The sequence below is a fragment of the Tupaia chinensis genome, unplaced genomic scaffold (assembly GCF_000334495.1).
Source record: "Tupaia chinensis unplaced genomic scaffold, TupChi_1.0 Scaffold000242_1, whole genome shotgun sequence".
NCBI lineage: Eukaryota > Metazoa > Chordata > Mammalia > Scandentia > Tupaiidae > Tupaia > Tupaia belangeri.
In genome coordinates this window covers 681,045-705,618 of record NW_006159720.1, presented here as the reverse complement: position 1 = coordinate 705,618, position 24,574 = coordinate 681,045, and the positions used below count along the sequence as shown (strand labels likewise).

Genomic DNA, 24,574 nt, shown 5'->3' with positions numbered 1-24,574 from the left:
TCTCTCCAAAAAAAAAAGTATGTGTGTGTGTATATATATATATATATATGTTTTATGGTTTGCATCAATAAATGGTTAGATGAACTTAAGCAGAGAATGTTTCTTGATTTTGTACCTTTTTAATCATATAGGGATAAATTCCACTAATTTAATGTTGTCTAAATAAAACTAAGCTAGTCAGCTATGGGTTTCAAGAGAAAATGATGTACTGAATTGTCTCTCCTATTTTGTATCTAAAACAATAAGATATATGAGCTGGAGGAAGCCTGCATCACATCCTTCATTTGTTCATTACAGGGTTGCAGATTACATGCTGCTTTTTATGTTTTCATTCCTTTGGGATATTTTTGATGGTTTGTCTGCTCACAAAGTAGAAAAAATTGCCAAATATAGAGGTCTTCAAGAAGAAAGCTACAGGTGTGTGAAATGTGTGTGTATAAATGGATTTCAAAGGCAAATAATATTACGATACTGGGAAATAATATCACATAGAGATTTATTAAAAAAGAAAATAATAATTGTCCCACAGATAAAGAGATACATGAGGAAATGACAAAATCAACAAAATAAAAGAAGATTAGATCATATTGAACTCAATATTTTTGCTGCTTTCACTTTTCAATGGAAAAGGAAATGTCCTCCCAGAACCTCACTGTAGTGACAGAGTTCATTCTCTTGGGACTCACAGATGACCCAGCACTAGAGAAAATCCTGTTTGGGGTGTTCCTGGTGATCTACCTCATCACACTGGCAGGGAATCTGTGCATGATTGTGCTGATCAGAACTAACTCCCACCTCCATACTCCCATGTATTTCTTCCTCGGACACCTCTCCTTCGTAGACATTTGCTATTCTTCCAATATTACTCCAAATATGCTCTGTAGTTTCCTCTCGGGCCAGAAGACCATCTCCTATGCTGGGTGCTTCACGCAGTGCCTTCTCTTCATTGCCCTGGTGATCACTGAGTTTTACTTGCTGGCTTCCATGGCCCTGGATCGCTACGTGGCCATCTGTAGCCCTTTACATTACAGCTCCAGGATGTCCAAGAACGTCTGTGTCTGTCTCGTCACGGTCCCTTACGTGTTTGGCTTCCTCAATGGAATCTCTCATGCACTGATGACTTTTCACTTGTCCTTCTGTGGCTCCTTGGAAATCAATCACTTCTACTGTGCTGACCCTCCTCTCATAATGCTGGCCTGCTCTGACACATCTGTTAAAAAGATGACAATGTTTGTAGTTGCTGGATTTACGCTCTCAAGCTCTCTGTGTATCATTCTTCTGTCCTACCTTTTTATTTTTGCAGCCATCTTGAGGATTCGTTCAGCTGAAGGGAGGCACAAAGCCTTCTCAACTTGTGGATCCCACATGACAGTGGTCACTATATTTTATGGAACCCTCTTCTGTATGCACTTAAGACCTCCATCAGAAAAGTCTGTAGAGGAGTCCAAAGTAATTGCAGTTTTTTATACTTTTTTAAGTCCAATGCTGAACCCACTGATCTACAGCCTAAGAAACAAAGATGTGATCCTTGCCATGAAACAAATGATTAGGAGAATTGTCTTTCATAAAACCACAGCTTAGGCATGTGTTCTTTTGTACTTGCTACATGAATGACAAAACATAGTGACTTTCTTCATTGGACAAAAATTTACTACTGTTGTATAGTCATGATTTTTGAATCATCAGAGACTCTCAATGATTCCTTTAATTTCTTCCTAAAATTAACACCCTGAGGACAGATTTTTCAAGTGAAATCTTTACTATTGAAATGCTTTAAAAATTGAAAAAACTTTTATGAAAATGAAGCAATTAGAATATAATAAAATTATATAATACTCTTTTTACTTATTAGAGGGTCAGTTATATAAGTAACACTAATAGGAACTGAAAATCCATCTCTTCTTACTAACAAAATCCATATACCATAGTGAGAATCAAGATAGAGGAACTAATATTATACTTTCTATTTCCAAAAAAAAAAAAAATCTATTCCAATGTGGAGTCTAGAACAGTCAATCTCTAACTATTTACTCATTGGCATAGCCTTGCAAAATATTTTTAGATTTAATAGTCACTTTTTTCTTAATTTGTGCATTCTGGTTTTAAATAAAACCATTGTTGGAAATAGTAATATTCACTACTTTATTTAAAGTATCCAACTTGTTTTCTAGTATATCACCCAGATGCCTTTTTGTGTTGTTAAATTGATCTTTTTCTGTGGCAAGAATTTAACACTTATATTACAGAGTCATTTGTATATTTGTATGATTTTGCATATGATATTAGACAATAGGAGTAAGTGATCTACAGATAGAATAATAAAGCATAGAAACTTCAAAATGAGTTACTGAAAGTTCTAATTTTAGCGAAATCCCTGGTTTGCTTCCTTCCTGAGGGCTTGCATCATTTAATTCCCAGGATATTCCTTTATTAAAATTTCTTTTTTTTTTTGCGAATAGAGTGTGCTTTGTTCCTAGCAAGCAGAATTGTCTGATACAGAGACTTATAAACTTATTTCAAAAATATACTTTAGAATTCATGGATTGGGTAGCAGATTGCCCAGAGATTAAAGCTCTGATTTCTCACATGGCTGTCTGAGTAAGTCCAAGTCTTTAACCTGATGGCTTGAAAAATATACCAGCCACATGTGCCTGTGCGTTCAAAATCTAGAGAGGAGACTCGAGTAGGGATTATGGTGTAGCCATCCCTTGTAGGAAGTGATTTCTCACTTTCTCTCTCTCTGTATCTCTCTCTCTGTTGAGAACATATGCCCTACAGCCCACTTAAAACATATTAAGAAAACAAATTAGTACCAATTACTCCAGTTTTGATTAGTGGTTGTTTATTTCCATTTTCTCATCCCCAGAACTCCTATGGCTTGCAGCCACCAAACTTAAAATCTTATCCAAATAGCAAAACTATTTAAGTCTTGTTTTATTTAAATACTACATTTATATTTGTGATATATATGTATATATATTTTTTTGAGAGAGAGAGAGATTTTTGCTATAGGGAGTCTGTGCTCATTAGAGAGAGAGACAGAAAGAGAGAAATCATACTAACAATGGTTGGCCATGTTCCCTTCTCAAAAAGGGAATGGCTTCATTCCCTTCTCAAAATTATGGGCATGCATGCACACATACCTGGTGTGAGTTTTAAGTCACCAGGTCCAGGACTTGAACTGTGGTCGACTACATGGAAGTTCAGTGACCTAACCATTATATCATCTGCTGGTCCCATGATTTGTGTTTTTAATTTTGTTAATCTTTGGTTGAAAGCTATCTCAGAAACTTTTTAAAGATAGGCTAAAACATAAATAGACATTTATAAAAATAACTGTAAGTGAGCTAATTATAAGGTATTTTGTATTCCTATTATATTATTGTTTTTTTAAAACCTTCACAAATAAATTAGTGAAAGAATTTACTTCACTTACATTTGGAATCATAAACATAGAGCAATTAAATAACTTACCCAAAGTCACACAAGCACAAATTAGCAGGAAGGCAAATATTTTGTTAAATACCCTCTCTGATTCACATTATAGAGGTTATTAAACTCCTCAACACATTGCAAATTCTGGATGAAATGATGCATGAATGGTGAATTCATGAGATTATCTTCCTAGATGGAATTGTGATGATTACATAATAACCATATGTATCCTAGCAAGAGTTAATTTGGATTTTCCCTGACAATTCAGTTTATTATAGATTAGTGTTTATTTTTTAGTAAAATCACCTTTACACCCATTTTTTATATGGTAGGTCTATTTAGGCTTCTATTACCATAATTTTTTTTTTTGAGAGGATTTTACTATATGGCATGAGCTCTCCAGAAAGATAGAGAGAGACAGAGAGACAGAAAATGAGAAATCGCCTCCCAGGGGGAATGACCACACTGCAATCCCTTCTACTCCATTCTCCTCTAGGGATCTTGGGCATGTACGCACACGCGCCAGGCATGAGTTTAAGCCACCAGGCCCGGGATTCGAACCATGATCAATTACATGGAGTTGAGCGACATAGCCATTACCCCAACTGCTGGTCCCAAACATACATATTTTCAAATTATAAGAGAATACATGTTCTTTATAAACAAATATAGTACTGATAAAAAAGTAAAATTTATCAGTGAAATATTCTTCAACAATGAATACCTTCTATTTATATTTTCTTGTTTTTCCTTTCAATTATTTTTCTTTTCTTGAAGAGGTTTTCTTTTTTTTGGCTATACAGCGTGTGAGCTTTATGGAAAGACAGAGAGAACAGAGAGATAGAAAGCGAGAAATCACCCCTCAGGGGAGATGGCCAAGCCACAATCCCTTGGGATCTTGGGCACGCACGCACATGCGCCTGGTGTGAGTTTAAACCACCGGGTCCAAGATTTGAACCGCGGTCAGCTACACGGGAGTTCAGCAACATAGCCATTACTCTAACTGCTGGTCCTGCGACGATTTTTTATGTACGCATATATTGAAATACTTCATAAAACAAATTTTGAATCATTTATTGTTCACAAATTTGCACATTGAGTTTTCACTTGATAATATAATCGTTGCATTTTAGTTCAGATAAAATGCTTTGGTAAATACTGTTTTTTTGTTTGTTTTTGAGATACTTTTCCTATAGACACATGCACCTGTCAGAGACAGAAAGACAAAGGGATAGAAAATGAGAAATTACCCGCAAGCGTGATGGCCACAACACAACACAATCCCTTCTCCTCCAATTTCCTCTAGGGATTTTAGACACACATACATACACACACACACACACACACACACACACACACACACGCACCTGGTGTGAATTTCAAGTTGCCAGGTCTAGGACTCAAATGCAGTTGACCAGGTGGAGATTCAGCACTTTAACCACTATGGCACCTGCTGGCCCTAGTAAACATTTTAAATCATCACATATTACTTAATATTATTATTTTAATTACAAATACTACATATAGATTAAAGAAAACAAACCAAAATGTTGACATATATTAAAAAATATCAAATTTGTAGTGATATTCTACCTAAAATGAGCTACTCTCAGCATTTTTGTGTATTTTATTCTACTTGGTTGATCTTGCAAATTATTGTTTCCTTTTATCAATGTGTGTTACTCTTTTTATGATTACATATCTCTTTATAAATGTCTCTCTTTCAGGATAAATTCCCAGAAGCATTATTGGTAAATGAAATGATTGGAATATTTTAAAGCTCTTAATAAATTTTTAAAATGGTACATTTTTCTCTAGGTAGCTTCCAACAATTTATACTTACGCTAAGGATAATTGAGGATGACTATTGCACTGTACCTTTTATAATTTATTTTATACAGTAGAAGTGATCACTTAAGATTATTTTCTGGGACCAGCAGTTGGTGTACTGGTTATGTTGCTGGACTCCCATGTAGTCGACCGCAGTTCAAATCCTGGATCTGGTGGCTTAAACTCATGCTGGGCACATGTGTGTGCGTACCCAAGATCCTGAGAGGAGAATGGAGAAGAAGGAGTTGCAGCGTTGGCCATCCTCCCTGGGGGTGGTGATTTCTCACTTTCTGTCTCTCTGTCTCTCTCTGTCTTTCTGGCGAGCACACGTGCCCTATAGCAAATACCTCTCAAAAAAAAAAAAAAGATTATTTTCTAATATGATGTCTTGACTAAAATTCTATTTCTTTTGGAGAGAGAGATTTTTGCTACAGGGCACTTACTCTCACTGGAGAGACAGAGATAGAAAGCAATAAATCATCCTCTGGAGGGGTGGCCACATCACAATCTCTTCTCCATTTTTCTCTCTGGATTTTGGACATGGCACGCACATGCACCCAATGTGAGTTTTAAGTTGTCAAGTCCAGGATTGAATCATGGTTGACTACATGGGAGTCCAGGACAGAACCATTATGCCATCTGCTGGTCCCAAATATAATTCTAGGAAATAATTCTGCTGTAAATTGAAGAAAAGAAAAATTAAACTATATAGTTAACAAATAAAAAGTACATATCAATTTGATGATTGCCTTTCATATTATTTCTGATGATCCTTCACATGAAGAATGTTCAAATTTTTATTATGAAAACATTGATTTTTTTAATTTGTTTTCAAAGAATATTTAATAGCTTGAGAAAAAACTTTCATTATAATGAATGGATAAAAGGAAGTCACAAAACTGTCTTGCAATTATTTCAATTTTGTAAAATAATTATATGCATATATATTTCTGTCTACATGAACACACATAAACATATGTACTTACATACACAAATATGACAACAAATAAAACTTAAAATTAATAAAAAGTAAAAAAGATTAACAGTGATCATTCAGATGATTGGCTTAAGGATGTCTTTTAATTTTCTTCTTTGCATTTTATTTTGTTTTCTCTAATGGGAAACTGTTCATTTATTTTCATAGAATTTTTGATTTGTAACTTTTCCTGAACCCAAAATCAAACAGGAAAATCTTATATTGTCTAGTGCTTTTTATGGCCATATTTTATGGAACAATCTTGAGTTTTCTGGATATAAGCTTAAGGAATGTTATAATGTACACAATATTGCCTACATTTTTAACAAATTTCCTCCTGATATTTATAAAAGAACATTCTGTTTTTTAGAAAATGATTTGTGATGCCACGTTTATTATACACTAAAATTTATTTCTGGCTTATTTCATTAATAAACTATTCATATATTCTAAATCTAATCATTCTAGTTTTTAAATAACTATTTTATTTATATTTACTTATTTACTTATTTATTTTAGTTTTACTAGAGAGGGAGAGAGAGAGAGAGAGAAAGTGAGAAAACAAGCCACCAGATCAAGGACTCTAACCATGGTCAGCCATGTGGCAGTGCAGTATTCTTAACCACCATGCTACTGGGTGGCCCATAATTCTTATAATTAATGGAGCTTTAAGTATATTTTAAATTTTTGGTAGATTAATTCCATTCTCACTATTTTTGCCTTTCAAATTATCTTTGGATACAAGTCTGATGCTTATAGATAAATAACAAATTAGCTAGTTAATTTTAACCCAGAAATTATGCATACCAGGGTTCAATCTAGAACCTATACATAAAACTCAAGTGTGCTATGCATGCAATACATATGTATTTTAATTATTTAAAAACTGTGGGAATTATTTTATTAGCAAAAGAATTGTTATAGCGGGAACCAGCAGTTAGCGTAATGGCTATGTCGCTGGACTCCCACGTAGTCGACCACAATTGCATGCCAGACCCGGTAACTTAAAACTCATACCGGGCACCTGTGCGTGCATGCCCAAGATCCCAAGAGGAGAATGGAGGAGAAGGGATTGCGGCGTGACCATCCCCTCTGGGGGGGTGATTTCTCGCTTTCTGTCTCTGTCTCTCTCTGTCTGTCTGGCGAGCGCACGCGCCCTATAGCAAAAACCTTTCCAAAAAAACACAAAAAATTGTTATAGCAAGGCCTCTCACATTCTAATATAATTATGACTACATTTGACAGCTCACAGAATCAGCTAGCAGGAAACATCCTTAATGAAATATTGTGAAAAATTAGTGTATATCAGAACCAGAAGTAAGTTTTTGTATTTTAACCTTTTTTTAAAATTTTTCACTTAAGAGAAGATGGTATTAAAATATCAACTAAAGCTAAGAAATTATTTACAATTTTTTATCCTTAAAAATCAATTTCTGGGAACCAGCAGTTAGCGTAATGGCTATGTCGCTGGACTCCCACATAGTCGACCGCGGTTTGTGTCCCGGACCCGGTGGCTTAAAACTCATGCCGGGCGCGTGTGCGTGCGTGCCCAAGATCCCGAGAGGAGAATGGAGGAGAAGGGATTGTGACGTGACCATCCCCCCTGGGGGGTGATTTCTCGCTTTCTGTCTCTATGTCTCTCTCTGTCTGTCTGGCGAGCGCACGCGCCCTACAGTGAAAATCTCTCAAAAAAAAAAAAATCAATTTCTCCCTGACTACATGTTAGTGAGTTTCATGAATTTTGATTTTTGTTCCTCTGTGAGATCACATGCCTTCTTTCAGTGGTGGTGGACAAAAAATAGGAGGTGAGAAGAGAAGTTCAACTATGAGAAGTGTTAGTTTTAACAAAAATCATTATGTTCTTTAAGGAAATAATTTTTCTAAGTATTTTAATGAATGAACTATTTCATTCCTCATGACAACTCCACTTCTCATTTTATGTCTGAAAAAATTAAGGTAGAGGAGGACCAGCAGTTAGTGTAATGGGTATGTCATTGAACTCTCATGTAGTCGACTGAGGTTCAAGTCCTGGACCTGGTGGCTTAAACGTATGCATGCGTGCCCAAGATCCTGAGAGGAGAATGGAGGAGAAGGGATTGCAGTGTGGCCAACCCCTTTAGGGGGGTGATTTCTCGCTTTCTGTCTCTCTGTCTGTCTCTGTCTGTCTGGTAAACGCACATGCCCTATAGCAAAAAACACTCTCAAAAAAAAAAAATTAAGGTAGAGGCAAGTAGGTGATTGATCATTATTAGGGAATTTGTAACTGCCGAAGCCAGAATCAGAATCACAGATTGGAATTAGATTCACAAATTCTTGCTTTTTTACATACCAAAGTGTTGAATCCAGAATTATGTAGTATAAAAACTGACCCAGGATTATTTATCTTATTTATTTTGCAAAAGTTGCAGCTGAGAAATATGTTAATGAAGTTGACTAAGAGTTAGTTGATAGTAAAGCTGGTTATAGTTTCCAGACCCATCCGCAACCTTTGATTGCTTATGGAAATTCGGAGCATTCGTAGAACTCAGTGAGTTGTCACTTTAGTGTGTCACTGGTCATTTGCTTCTAGTGATAAGGATGGCTGACAGGTTGACCATTAGTGAATAGAAATGATAAAAATCGACCTGAGGGTTACGTTAGTCAAGTTTAATACAAAATTTGTTAGCCTTTAGCCTCCCTTCTGAAACTGGATTCCCAATATGAACTTTTCTCTTGTAAACTGTGATTATTTCCTTACCATTTAGCTTTCAGCTCTTTACCACTTCCACTTTAATCATATATCTTCCTTTCTCTTCTTTGATAACATTCTTAAATTAAAACCAGAAGAACAGGAGGAAGACAGTAAGTAGTAGATGGAGGCAGGCTCGTTTGTTGACCTACACCTAAAAAGAATATCATTTCTGAAACAGATTAGGAATCAGAATTTTTTTCTTTTATTCCTTTTTTTCTATAGCTCCCAATATCGTGGAGATCTATATAACCCTGTGGTCAAAACATGCACGTATTTCAGACATGTTTTGTCTCCCTTACATCTCTGCATTTCCAGTAAATGAGATGTTACATTCACAAGGATTTCGAGTTATCTCCAAGGTTGCCTCTTATAAAGTTACTGGTTATTATGTGTTTCCTCTTCCATCTCAAACATATTGCTGACCTACACATTTACAAACATAAATAGACAAAATTAAGCTTTCTTCTGTAGAAATCAAGAAGGAAATTAAGCTTTGTTGCTACCAGTTTTCTAAGCATATGTACATGAAAACTTTTCTATGTTTAGTAAGAAAGTTTGAACCTCAAGTATTTTCCCTCATAGCAGACTTATAAAAATGCACTTTGATCTTCTTGGATAATATTTCACAGAACTTTTATTGGTGCAGAAGAATCAAGAGAGGTGTGTACTTTGCTTCCCATACTTAAGAGTAAGCCCATTTTCAGGTGTAAGATAAAGCTGACTCTTAAATATTAGTTCTGATACTTAGGTCCTAGATATCTATGAACTCTTTTATTTTGGGGTAAGATTTTAAATATATACATTTATATTGGTTGAGTAGCCATAGTTTCATTAGGTTTTTCAAGGGAGTCATATTTAAGAAAGAAAAAAAAGTCCAAGAACCAGTCTTATCATATAGGGAAAAAAACAAAACAAAGCAAAACAATGAACAAAAATCTTCCTTTTTTTCTGAAACAAATTGTTTCTTCAATCACAGATAGTTTAATGGCCTAACAGACTACTAGCCCCTTGAGATGTGTTATTCTCTAGTGCATCCCAATCTGGGTTGAGACTTGCTCCTTTGGAGCTTCCTTCTCTTCTATTCTCTCTCTCTCTCTTTTCTTTCTTTCTTTTTTAAAAGTTTATTTTTTCAGGAATTATTTGTTTCATTTTATTTAATATTATTGTTCAATTTGACCAGTGAGTAACAGAGACAAAGAAAAAGGGAGAGAGAGAAATCAATGTGCCAGGTCTGGGAGTCAAACTATAGTCAGCCATGTAAGAATCCAGGCCTTAAACACCACAACATCTGCCAGCCCTCCTCCCTTTTATATAATTTTTTTGTTTTTATTTATTTATTTAATTCCATTTATAATTACTATTTTTAAAATTTGACCAGAAAGAGACAGAGAAAGAGAAAGCAAGAGCTGAAGCCACCAGGTCTGGGATTGAACCTCTTTTGGCCATATGGGAATCCAGCTCCCTTAACCATCACGTCACCTGATGGTCCCCCTCTCTCTTTTCTTTAATTGATGTGATGCAGAGGGTCTTCTTCTACATCTCCTCTGTTGACTCTGGAAGCCTAGGTGTGTTCTGGGATGAGCTCAATCATAGTCATGCATCATGCTCTGCTGTTATGGTCTTGAAATTCTTTATAACACTGAACAAGAATCCTAACATTTTTTAAATTTCTTACTAGACCCAGTATTTTAGGTAATTGGTTCCAGTTTCAGGTTTTACAAAATTGGGCTTTCTGCTATCCTTGATCTACTCCTCTGCTAGGTATTCCTATGGAATGGAGAGGCCCATAAGTTCTGATCTAGGAAACCCAAATGTTCCTTGCTCAGTGGGTATTTGTCTGCCTTTACTCTGACAGTTCACAAAATGTTAGACCTGATGTGGTTTTCTATCTTTGTATACACAACCTATTGGTTATCCTAATTGTTTCTCTTCACCCATGTGCCCTGCTGTGCTTCAATTATGTAATTATGGATCCTACACAAGTCACTGAACTTTTAGGTCAAGTCAATTTCATTTCACACATGTTAATGGTTATTAAGTGACATGCAACAAAGGAGGCCTCCTGGAAATGAAACCTGAAGCTTAATTTTGTGCTGTATCTTCTTAAATCTGAAATTTCCACATTCTGATCTGTTTCTTCCCATTTTCTCTGTTCTAAAAATCAACACTGTTCTCTGTCAAAGTCATTGATACTCATAGCAGGAAAATCATGGATAGATTTGAGCAAGACTTTTGATGAAATGAAATATCTTTGTTTTGGCAAATCCCTAGATTATTTTGTACTTCTCATTATTTACTCTGTACTTGTGCATAAATAGACAGACACACAGACACATACACACATAACACTGGTATTTTCTAAAGAATAACAATATCTGGTATTATTGTGTTTACTATTTATCCTTCATAGGATTTCCTTCTTCTTATTTTTTTTTTTGGTCTGCCATTTTATTTAATGTACGTTTGTACCTTCTGTTTTTATTTATAATATTTTTAAATTTTGCATTAATAGCCTTATTGCTTTAGTGGTTGATTTAAAAAAGTCACCTTTCAATAAGGCTTTCTTATTTAAATGCAAACATGATACATGTCCTTTTTCTCTCCAGAATGCTATCTGAAATATGATTTACTTCATTGAAATGCTATCTGTCTCTATCCACTAGAATATTAACACTGGAGTGGTAGTATTTTTCTGAAGGGTTTGTTCACTTCTGCATTTATAGTGCTTAATCATTAAGTGTTGAGTATCAATAAATACTTCTCTTTTGAATGTCTAGTTTGACGTGCAAGTAACTTGAGAGGAGGCAAGATGGATATTACTTCCATTAATAATATGATATTCTTGGGACCAGCATTTAGCGTAATGGGTATGTCACTGGACTCCCATGTAGTCGACCGTGGTTCAAGTCCTGGACCCAGTGGCTTAAACTGGGTGTGTGTGCGTGTGCGTGTGTGCTCAAAAACCCGAGTGGAGAATGGAAGAGAAGGGATTGTGGCATGGCCATCCCCCCTGGGGGGTGATTTCCCACTTTCTGTCTCTGTCTCTGTCTGTCCGGCTGGTGAGAACACGTGCCCTATAGCAAAAACCTCTTCAAAATAAATAAATAAATAAATAAATAAATAAATAAATAAATAAATAAATATGATATTCTCCGCAAGTACCCTATAGCAAAAATCTCTCAAAAAGTATGCTATTCTCTAGATAGATATGTAACTGGATCAAGGGTGGAACATGCTGTAAGGGGAAATTATGACACAGCTGCTTTTATTCTTCACAATAGAAGGATGTCATGGTTGTCCATATTTTCATCTGTTCCTTTACCATCATGTATCTCAAGAACTTCAGAGCTATGGAGTTTAGTAACACATTTCATCTTTAGGGGGACAACATATTGTCGCCACAACCAACGAAAGAGGTTCTCTAAATCAGATAATTTGGGGCAAGCAAGTCACATTGTGGTTGAAGTGCTGGACTCCCACATACCTGGCCGTGGTTGGAGACCCAAAACCTGGGGCTTGAAAATCACACTGAGTTGGTCATATTGCAATCCCTTTTTATTCACCTCTCCTCTTAGGATTTTGGGCACTTTCACAAATACACACAGTATGTGTTATAAGCTGCCTGGTCTTGGACTTGAACTCTGTGATTTGTTTTAGGGGATCCAGCACTTTCTCACTTGCTTTCTCTCTGTTTCACTTTGATGAGGGCACATATCCTCTGGTGAAATATTTAAAAAGAATAAAAGAAAAGAAAGGAGATCCACACTGTTCTTGGGACCAGAAGTTGGCATAAGGGCTATGTTGCTGGACTCCCATGTACTCTACCACTGTCAGAGTCCTGGACCCAGTGGCTTAAACTCAATGCTGGTCGCATGTGCGTGCCCAAGATCCCGAGAGGAGAATGGAGGAGAAGGGATTGTGGCATGGCCATCCCCCCTGGGGGGTGATTTCTCGCTTTCTCTCTCTCTGTCTCTCTCTGTCTGTCTGGCGAGCGCACACACCCTATAGGAAAAACCTCTCAAAAAAAAAAAAATCAAGGGCTTTAAAATATTCAAATAATTTAACTCATCAACACTACTGGGAATTTATCCTGAAAGAAATACATTAACAAAGATATATGATTTAATTAAAATAATAAGACACACTAATAAAAGGAAATAAAGACTTGAAGATCAACCAAGTAGAATAAAATACACTAAAATGCTGAGAGCAGCTCAGTTTACGTAGAATATTGCAAGTAAACGTTGCTTTATTTCTTATATATGTCATTATTTTTCCATTCGACTTCAGTAATCTACATGTAGTATTTGTAAATACAATCATATAATTAAGTAATATGTGATGTTTAAAAGTGTTTACTGGGGCCAGCTGGTGACATAGTGGTTAAGGAGCTATACTACATCGTGGTCAACTGTGGTTCAAATCCTGGACATGGCAGCTTGAAACTCATGCCAGGTCCCATGTGCATGCATGTCCAAAATCCCTAGATGAGAAGGGAGGGATGGTCACATCATAAACGTTCTGCTCCATACTCCTCTCTGGATTTTGGGCTCATAGCACATGCTTCTGGTATATTTTTCAAGCTACCAGGTCTGACACTCGAACCACTCAGATGGCCAAGTGGGACCCAAAGCTTTAACCTCTGAGTCATCTGCTGGCCCCAAGCACTAATTCTAAAGTACATTTAAAAAATAAGGTTATAATTTTGTGTATCAGACTGTCCTGTTTCCTAGGTATAAAGCACAACTATTTTTTTTTCACAAAATGGGAAGTTTACTATAAAATAAAGGAATATCTTACAAATTAAATGATTCTGGTTCTCAAAAAGGACCAAGTACTATGCTACAATGACAACCCTTAGTCACTCATTTCTAGGCTTCTATGCTTTATTGTTGTCTCTGCAGTCCACCTACACCTATCGTCCCATGCTTTATCCAAAACCAAACCAATACACAAACAAATGGCTCTCAAATTTAATATGAAATTCTTGTGCAAAAAAATGAAAGTCATCCGGGTGATTTACTAGAAAACTCCTTGAACTCTTTGGAGTAAATACAGTAGGCTGTATTATTTCCTATAGTCATGCTATTTGAAACCATAATGCCCAATATTTAAATATAAATGACCACCATATCTAAAAATAGTTTGCAAGGCTATTCCAATGAGTGCACAGGTGACAAAGTCATTTTTCTAAACTCCATACTGGGATAGATATAAAGTTTATGGAAATAAAAAGTGTGAAGTTATTTAGTCTGTCGTGAGCCTCACTATGGTTCTATGGATATTACTAATCAGAGGAGATGGATTTTCAGTTCCCATTAGTGTTACATAATTTACCCCAATAAGTTAAAAGAACATTAACATATAGTTTTAATGGATTCTCAGTAATTCATTTTCATAGGATCTCTTAAAGTTTTTTGAAAATTTCAATTTTAATATTTTCATTTAAAAAAACTAATCTTCAAGATGCTAATTTTAGGAAGACATTAAAGGAGTCATTGAGAGTCTGTGATGAATCACAAATCATAACTGTACAATAGCAGGTTTGTCCAATGAAGAAAGGCTCTGTGCTATCACATTCATGAAGCAAGTACCAATGAACAGATGCCTAAGCTGCATTTTTAAGAAAGAAAATTCTCCTAATCATTTGTTGCATGGCAAGGATCACATCTTTGTTCCTTAGGCTGTAGATCAATGGGTTCAACATTGGGCTTAAAAAAGTATAAAATACTGCAATTATTTTTGACTCCTCTACAGACTTTTCTGATGGGGGTCTTAAGTACATGCAGAAGAGAGTTCCATAGAATATAGTGACCGTTGTCAGATGGGAACTACAAGTAGAAAAGGCTTTGTGCCTCCCTTCAGCTGAACGAATCCTCAAGATGGCTGCAAAAATGAAAAAGTAGGAGAGAAGAATGATACACAGAGAGCTTGAGAGAGTAAATCCAGCAACTACAAACATTGCCATCTTTTTAACAGATGTGTCAGAGCAGGCCAGCATTAAGAGAGGAGGGTCAGCACAGTAGAAGTGATTGATTTCCAGGGAGCCACAGAAGGACAAGCGAAAAGTCAGCAGTGTCTGGGAGAGTCCATTGAGGAAGCCAAACACGTAAGGGACCATGACGAGACAGACACAGACATTCTTGGACATCCTGGAGCTGTAATGTAAAGGGCTACAGATGGCCACGTAGCGATCCAGGGCCATGGAAGCCAGCAAGTAAAACTCAGTGATCACCAGGGCAATGAAGAGAAGGCACTGCGTGAAGCACCCAGCATAGGAGATGGTCTTCTGGCCCGAGAGGAAACTACACAGCATATTTGGAGTAATATTGGAAGAATAGCAAATGTCTACGAAGGAGAGGTGTCCGAGGAAGAAATACATGGGAGTGTGGAGGTGGGAGTTAGTTCTGATCAGCACAATCATGCACAGATTCCCTGCCAGTGTGATGAGATAGATCACCAGGAACACCGCAAACAGGATCTTCTCTAGTGCTGGGTCCTCTGTGAGTCCCAAGAGAATGAACTCTGTCACTACAGTGAGGTTTTGGGAGAACTTTTCTTTTTCCATTGGAAACTGAAAGCAGTGAAATTGTGAAGTGTTCTATATGATTTAATATCTTCATTTATTTCATTCGTTTTGACATTTACTCATTCATTTATTTACCTATGGGACAATTATTATTTTCTTTTCAACATATGCATTCAAATATATGGATTGTATCATTCCACTATATTTTAATATTATTTGCCTTTTTTTTCTTACTTCATCACACACACACACACACACACACTCATTCTCTCTCACATCCATTTATACATACAAATTCGCACTTACAACTTTCTTCTTAAAGACCTCCACATCTGAAAATCTTTTTTACTTTGTGAGCTAACAAACCATCAAAAATAAAAGGAATAAAATCAGTTATATAAAGCAGTATGTAATTTGTAATGCTAAAATGGACAAATAAATGATGCTGATACCAAATCCTCTAGCAATGAAATCCTATTATTTCAGTTACAAAATAGAAGATAAAATCCAGTACAGTATTTTCACATGAAGCCCATATTGTCTAGGTTAATTTTATTTAGAGAACATAAAATTAGTGAAATATATCTATATATGACTAAGAAGGTACAAAATCAAGAAACATCCTTTCTGCTTCTTAACTTAATCCACTGCAAAACATTTTTTTTTCAGCTTCAATTTCTGGGATTACAGCAGTAAATCAATTGTTGACCCTCATTGGTCACACATTACAATAATGAAAACAGGTGTTAAGCACATAGAAAGTAACAAATAGTTTAAAGTAAATGCAGATACTAGGAAGAAAAATTAACTGAGAAGGTAGCATTTGAACAGTAGATAAACAATTCCAAAATTGTCTAGGGAATGTTTTTAATCCCAGCTTTGGGCCACTAACCCATTCATGAAATTATGTGTGTAGGAATCACAGATAACATTTAAATGTGGCTTTATTATGCAACATGAGATATTCTTTGTGAAAATAAGTTATGATTATAAAAATTATTCCTCAAAAATTGAGCTCTAAGGCCATTTTTTATTAAGGGCATACATATGCATCAAAAAAACCTTGCATATAATTATTTTTTAGAGAATCAATGAATTATTAACATAGGGATAGACAAATCAACTGCAATTGATGAAAATACTTGTTAAACCCATTGGTAAGATATTAATCCACATACATAAGAATATACACACAGGATGTATTTTCTAGTCAACAAATATATAAAATGACTTACCTGTAAGAGTTGACTCACCATTCATTTCTTGTTAAAACAAGAGAGGAAGATTTATAATGCATTTCTGAGGTTTATTCCCTAGACTATTTAAAATATATTTCAGAAGAAGCAGTTAAAATGTTCTTGGCTCCTCAGGAGCATAATTTTAACTTAATGATCTGAGCAAACCAATTCTCCTCTGAGGCCAAAATCCCTAACACTTATGTACACAACATATGTGTGCAGGAGGTCTGTAATACTGATGGAGAACTAAATCATAACTTTCAATAAGTAAGGAAGAAAATAAGGGTAGATGACTTTGGTATCTTTGATATAGTAAAGGCAAGTGAATTCACACCAAAGTCTTTCATTTTTTCCCCTGCAAATACTGAAGTGAGGTCATCTAACGAGAGTGAAAGAAAGAGGTAAGATAGGCAAGGAACTGAGGACACAAAAGGTGGAAAAGACTTTGGAGAGAAGAGTGATGAAATTAATATAAGGATGCAAACATACAGATAAGAGCGATGGTCTTCGGGAGGAAGGCCATTATGGATTGATGCTGGACCTCACTGCCCTACTGAGTAAATGTCAACATCCTAGAAGTCAAATGCAGCTCTGAGAACCAATGACATTTAGAAAATCAAAGATGCATAAAATTGTTAATTTAGGAGTTAAGTGAATGTACAATATGTATACTTGGGGCCAGCAAGAGGCACAGTGGTGGAGTGACTTATCCAGACTAGACTCACATGGAAAGGTCCCAAGTTCATATTTCAATGTCTCTATACATCCTGGATGTGCACATGTGCCTGTAATCTGGACTGGCTCAGATGGGATCATGGCATGAAGGTCTTCTTGGGGGTACCTCTTTCTTTCTCTCTCTATTACTCTCTCTTTGCCTCTATTTCTCTGTCTCTCTATCTTATTGGAAACTAAATTAATGCTATTTTAAAGGGGAATAGGAGAGGCGAAGAGAGCAGAAAGTGAAATTTGGGAAAACATGGAGAAGAAAACATTTGTGACACACAAATATGCTTAGTTGCCTATTGATGATGTCATGTATAGTATCCTCAATGTGCCTGCTATGCAGCATATAGCATGTTGAATAAAATCTCTTTACAATCTAAATAATGTATAACGATTGAATGCATAAATAATAATAAATAAAAATAATAAAATTTTTAAAAAATAAAAATAAAAAGAATATTTAAACATTGTTTGAGACTGCATTTGTTAGAGGATTAAAGAAGCTACAGATACTTTCACTCGTCTCTTTCTTTTTTGCACAGATGGGTCCAGGTCAAAAGAGTTAAATAAATCAAAGTATAGTACCAAGTTAGAAGAAACATACATAATTAGAGTTCCAAATGATGATTTACAATGTGAGAACTAGGTGGGTAAAACATAATTGTATAGCCAAAACAAACAAACAAAAAATATGTATTTGAGTATTTCTGAGTATTGCCATTTTATTTTCTCAAATTGATGTGGATGTTTAATATAATTCTTTTCTGTTTTATTCAACTTTTTACATAAATAAAAATGATGAAATATTTCTATTAAGTGAAAAGTCTAATAGAGGTGTAGAACCAGTGTCCATCATTTCTTGATCTCTTCCTTAGGAAGTTCCTGAAAAAGGACAACCAGGGCATCACCACAGAGTGAAGCATGAGAAGCAGAGTGGTGCCACATCTTCCTCTCTCACGGAGTCCTTCTGTGCTGTAGGACTGACAAGCAAGCATGCCTTATTTACTGCGTACAGTGCCTCCAGGCAATATCTCACGTAGACACCATAGCAGATCTCTATATAAGGAGGCAGTCAGGAGTCCTGGATCACAATGTCACTCCTGCAATTTGAAACATTTTGGTGTGAATGAGTCATTTACTTCCCCATTAAAATCGCCGCTTGGGACCAGCAGTTAGTGTAATGGCTATGTCGCTGGACTCCCACGTAGTTGACCATGGTTCGAGTCCCGGACCCGGTGGCTTAAAACTCATGCCGGGCGCATGTGTGTACGTCCCCAAGATCCTGAGAGAATGGAGGAGAAGGGATTGCACTGTGGCCATCCCCCCCTGGGGGGTGATTTCTCGCTTTCTGTCTCTCTGTCTCTCTCTGTCTGCCTGGCAAGTGCACACGCCCTATAGCAAAAATCTCTTTAAAAAAAAATCGCCACTTTACTTTTTTATTTTTTATATTTTTAGGTTTTTGTCATAGAGTATGTATGCTCTCTGGAAAGAGACAAACAGAGACAATGAGAGGGAAAGTGAGAAATCACCACTCCGTGGGATGGCCTTACAGCAATCCCTTCCAATTCATTCTTCTCCTGAGATGCTGGACCATGCATACACATGGGCTAGGTGTGATTTTCAAGCTGCCAGTTAGTTCTGGGACTTGCCAGATCTGGCACGTGCACAATGACAAACACATCTTTAAAAAGAAAAAATATATATTTATATACATATATTTTTATACATACACACACACACACACACACACACACACACACAGAGGCATATATATTTATATACACACATTCTCCTATGTTTTCTACCAATATTTTGAGTCTTGATTTTGTATATTAAGATCTCTGTTCTCACTGATATCATAAATATTACAAACTGAAATCAAATTCTTTTTTTTTTTTGGAGAGATTTTCACTGTAGGGCGCGTGCGCTCGCCAGACAGACAGAGAGACATAGAGACAGAAAGCGAGAAATCACCCCCCAGGGGGGATGGTCACGCCGCAATCCCTTCTCCTCTCAGGATCTTGGGCACGCACGTACATGCGCCCGGCGTGAGTTTTAATCCACCGGGTCTGGGACACGAACCGTGGTCAACTACGTGGGAGTCCAGTGACATAGCCATTACGCTAACTGCTGGTTCCCATATTCTTTTTTTTATTAAAATTGTCAATTTACTATTTTTTAAATATTTTAAATTCTCATAGATTCTTAGAATAAACTCTGTCATGTATCAAGTTATTATATGTGTATGTGTCTGTTTCTGGGATCTTTCTTATAGTATCAATTGTTTAATCTCTCATTCTATTAATATATATTTCCAGAGGGCATGTACACTCACCAGAGAGAGAAAAAAAGACAGAGAGCTAGAGAGACAGACAAAGGGAGAAAGTACCCCCAAATGAGGCATGGCCATGCTGCAACCGCTATTTCTTTTTTTAATTTTAATTTCTTTTATACATCCAATCACATATGTCACTTAGCTTGCAAAGTGAGTATTCCAACATGTATATATTTCTCACCAGTTCAGTTGAGAATACTATACACATTATCAACAGATAAGAAACCATTTCTTTGTCCCATAATGCTTTGCGTCTGTATTTTTCTCCTTCATGTCCTTTCTCAGACTCTCCACTTCATCCAATCTCTTCCCACACTGTATCTGGTATTTATAAGCATTTTCCATATTTCTATATTCTCTAGTCATTTAGTTTTCACTATAAAGTGTGGACAGTCAACCTGTATTAAGTGGAGACGTACAATGTCTCTCCTTCATAGCCTGGCTTGCTTCACGCAGCAGTAAATCTTCCATATTCCTCCACTTTCTGCCAAAAGCCAGGTTCTTGTTTTATAGGGCTGAGTAGCATTCCATAGAGTATACATGCAGACATACATAAGTTGTTCCTTGCAATTGAAGCAGAGTGACATTAAATATCTTAAGATACAATATATAACTCTTGGTCCACTGCCTGGCCCAACGTGGCCTTCTTATATGTGAACCTCTGTCGAATTTTGAATATGAGGGGTACCTTGATCTTTCTGGCATGAAACAGCCAGTTCTCTATTTTAAATGCCCATTTTCACTTATGACTGAGCCAGTCTTAATTCTTGACAAAGACTCTCTTAAGTCTTATATTATTTTACAATATTCATAATATAAACATATATCAGAAAACTAATTAATTACTACTTCAACACATTTTATTCAAACCCAAAACACATTCTGCTTAAAGAAGGGTCAAATTTTCAATTACTTTTATGCAAAATCAGGAAATTCCTAAAGAAGAGATCAAGAAATGATGGATACTGGTTTTACACTTCTATTAGACTTTTCACTTAATAAAAATATTTAAGCAGTAGAATTGTATTTTTTCAGCTATCATTTTTATTTATGTAAAAATTGAATAAAAGAGAAAAATTATATCAACATCCACATTAATTTGAGAACATAAAATGGCAGTACTTAGAAATACTCAAATGTCATGGGTTGTAAAAAGAAAAGCAAATTCAATTCAATTTTTTTGTTGTTGTTATACAACTATATTTTGCCAACTGAGTCCTCACATTATAACTTGTCATTTGGAATTCTAATTTGATATATTTTTACTAAGTCAGACTAATTTGATAGTTTTACCTATTCCTATCTGTGCATAAGAAGAAACAGGGACCAATAGTTGGTGTAATGCCTATTGTCGCTGGACTTCAGTGTAGTTGACCACGGTTCAAGTCCCAGACCCAGTGGCTTAAAACTCACGCTGGGTGTGTGTGCGTGCGTGCCCAAGATCCCGAGAGGAGAATGGAGGAGAAGGGATTGCAGTGCGACCATCTACCCTGGGGGTGATTTCTTTTTTCTGTCGCTCTGTCTCTCTCTGTCTTTCTGGTGAGCGAATGCACCCTATAGCAAAAATTTCTCCAAAAAGAAGAAGAAGATGAGTAAATGTATCTGTAACTTCCTCAGTCCTCTAGCAAATACAATCAAAAAGAGTGTTTATTCTTTTCTTTAAAAATTCATCCATTTCCTCATAAGATAGAGAGACAGAGAAATAGAGGCAAAAAGAGAAACAGAGAGCACCAGAAAGAGATAAAAAGAAAGCGGTACCTCCAACAAGATCTTCACACCATGATCCCATCCCAGCCAGGCCAGGATACAGTCACATGTGCACATCCAAGATGTATAGAGAAATTGGAGCATGAACTTGGGACATTTCCAAGTGAGCCCAGTCTGGCTGTGTTGCTCCACCACTGTACCTTTCGCTGTACATTCACTTAACTCTGAAATCATCTATTATAAAAAATCCCTGGTTTTCTAAATGCCATTGATTCTCAGAGCTGTACTTGACTTCTAAGATTTGAGCATTTACTCATTAGGGAGATAAGGTCCAGCATCAATCCGTAACGTCCTTCCTCCAATGACAGACATTTCCTATCTTTAGGTTGGCTTCATTTTACGAATTACCTCACTCTTCTCTCGTAACTCTTTCTTATATTTTATCTCCACAGTCCCTTGCCTAACTTACCTCTTACTTTCACTTTCATTAGATGTCCTCATTTCAGCATTTATAAGGGAAAATAATAAAGACTTTGGTGTGAATTCACTTGCCTTTACTCTATTAAAGATACCAAAGTCATCTACCCTTATTTTCTTCCTTACTCATTGAAAGTTATAATTTAGTTCTCCATCAGTGTTACAGACCTCCTGCACAAATAAGTTGTGTACATAAGTGTTAGGGGTTTGGGCCTCAAAGGAGAAATGTGTTCCTCAGATCATTAAATTAAACTGATGCTCTTGAGGAGCCAAGACTGCTTTAACTGGTTCTTCTGAATTAGTTCTTTTAATACTCTAGGGATAAACCTCAGGAATACGTTATAAATATTCCTCTCTTGTTTTAACAAGAAGTGGTGAATCGCCTCTTGCAAGTAGGTCATTTTATATATTTGTTGGCAAAAAATACTTCTTGCGTGTATATACTTACATGTGTGGGTTAATATCTTACCAATGGGTGTTCAAGTATTTTCATCAGTTGCACTTGATTTATCTATCCTTATGTTAATATTTCCCTCATTCTCTAAAAAATAATTATATGCAAGTTCTTGTGATATAAATGTGATTCCTGAAGATACAAAGGACTTAGAGTCCAATTTCGGAGGAATGATGCTTGCCATCATAGCTTATTTTCACAAAGAAGAGGGGATACTGTTGCAAAATAAAGCCAAAATTAAATGTTATCTGTGACTCCCCAAACAAATGTTTTCACGAATGGGTCAGAAGCCCAAAATTGGGACTAAAAGCATCACAATCTTCCTTAGACCATTTTGGTATTATTTATTTACTGATCAAATGGTACTCTCTCTGAAAGGTATTCTTTGAATTATAGTCTAATGTTCTTCTTATCTGCTTTTACTCTAAACTATTTGTTATTTTCTATATGCTTACTATCTGTTTCCTTTACTCTGATGTGCTTTCCATGAGTGTGGAAAATTGGTTCATTGCTGTCATTTCAATGGATTAGGACAACTTAGAAAAAGTCCTAAACTCAAAAACAAAACAAAACAAAACAAAATAGTAGGTGGATAAAGAAGCAGAGAGGATTTTTTTTTTGATTTGTACCATCCTAGTCATATATAGTTATGAGTTTCTAGTAAAAATACTGTACTTAATTTTGTCTATTTTGTATCTGAAAATAGAATATCTGGGCTGGAGGAACACTGCATTTGTCCATTTCAGGGCTGCAAATTACACACTGCTTTTTAAAGTTGGTTTTCATTTCTTTGGGGTATTTATGATGGTTTGTTGGCTCACAGAGTAGAAAAGATTGCCAGATGGGGAGGTCTCCAGGAAGAAAAATTATGTGTGTGAATGTGATTATATAAATGGATGTATGAGGGAATAAAAAGAGAGAGAGTGTCTGTGTATGTGTGTGTGAGTATGTGCGTGTGTGTGTGAAAGAGGGAGAGAGAGAGATAAACAAAGACAAATGCAGATAATATAAAGATATATGGGAATATTATTACATACATATTCTGATGCATGTGTTGAAGAGAATATTAATTGTCCCATAGGTGAAAGAGATGATTGAGTCAATGACAAAACAAATGAAATAAAAGAAGAAATTAAACTGTATTGAACTCCCCAATATTTTTGCTGCTTTCACTTTTCAATGGAAAAGGAAATGTCCTCCCAGAACCTCACTGTAGTGACAGAGTTCATTCTCTTGGGACTCACGGAGGACCCTGCGCTAGAGAAGATCCTGTTTGCGGTGTTCCTGGTGATCTACCTCATCACACTGGCTGGGAATCTGTGCATGATTGTGCTGATCAGAACTAACTCCCACCTCCACACTCCCATGTATTTCTTCCTCGGACACCTCTCCTTCGTAGACATTTGCTATTCTTCCAATATTACTCCAAATATGCTGTGTAGTTTCCTCTCGGGCCAGAAGACCATCTCCTATGCTGGGTGCTTCACTCAGTGCCTTCTCTTCATTGCCCTGGTGATCACTGAGTTTTACATGCTGGCTTCCATGGCCCTGGATCGCTACGTGGCCATCTGTAGCCCTTTACATTACAGCTCCAGGATGTCCAAGAACATCTGTGTCTGTCTCGTCACGGTCCCTTACGTGTTTGGTTTCCTCAATGGACTCTCCCAGACACTGCTGACTTTTCACTTGTCCTTCTGTGGCTCCCTGGAAATCAATCACTTCTACTGTGCTGATCCTCCTCTCATAATGCTGGCCTGCTCTGACACGTCTGGTAAAAAGATGGCAATGTTTGTAGTTGCTGGATTTACCCTCTCAAGCTCTCTGTGTATCATTCTTCTGTCCTACCTTTTTATTTTTGCAGCCATCTTGAGGATTCGTTCAGCTGAAGGGAGGCACAAAGCCTTCTCAACTTGTGGATCCCACATGACTGTGGTCACTATATTTTATGGAACTCTCTTCTGCATGTACTTAAGACCGCCATCAGAAAAGTCTGTAGAGGAGTCCAAAATAATTGCAGTTTTTTATTCATTTTTAAGTCCAATGCTGAACCCATTGATCTACAGCCTAAGAAACAAAGATGTGATTCTTGCCATGCAACAAATGATTAGGGGAATTATCTTTCATAAAACTGCAGCTTAG

General features: G+C 36.4%; 3 protein-coding genes across 3 annotated transcripts; 2 read left to right on the top strand and 1 right to left on the bottom strand.

Annotated features, from left to right (window-relative positions):
- The first annotated feature begins 633 nt into the window (after positions 1 to 633).
- On the top strand, positions 634 to 1,581 carry LOC102493927 (olfactory receptor 5M1). The gene has a single exon (XM_006148770.1). The coding sequence runs from the start codon at positions 634 to 636 to the stop codon at positions 1,579 to 1,581; it is 948 nt and encodes a 315-aa protein (XP_006148832.1).
- A 12,999-nt stretch (positions 1,582 to 14,580) lies between these two features.
- On the bottom strand, positions 14,581 to 15,540 carry LOC102493509 (olfactory receptor 5M10). The gene has a single exon (XM_006148769.1). The coding sequence runs from the start codon at positions 15,538 to 15,540 to the stop codon at positions 14,581 to 14,583; it is 960 nt and encodes a 319-aa protein (XP_006148831.1).
- Positions 15,541 to 23,626: 8,086 nt separating this feature from the next.
- LOC102493105 (olfactory receptor 5M1) lies at positions 23,627 to 24,574 on the top strand. Its single transcript, XM_006148768.1, has one exon. It carries the CDS (start codon positions 23,627 to 23,629, stop codon positions 24,572 to 24,574), a length of 948 nt encoding a protein of 315 aa, XP_006148830.1.

Coding starts and splice junctions, on each gene's coding strand:
- LOC102493927 (XM_006148770.1), top strand. CDS start 634: ATGTCCTCCCAGAACCTCACTGTAGTGACAGAGTTCATTCTCTTGGGA.
- LOC102493105 (XM_006148768.1), top strand. CDS start 23,627: ATGTCCTCCCAGAACCTCACTGTAGTGACAGAGTTCATTCTCTTGGGA.
- LOC102493509 (XM_006148769.1), bottom strand. CDS start 15,540: ATGGAAAAAGAAAAGTTCTCCCAAAACCTCACTGTAGTGACAGAGTTC.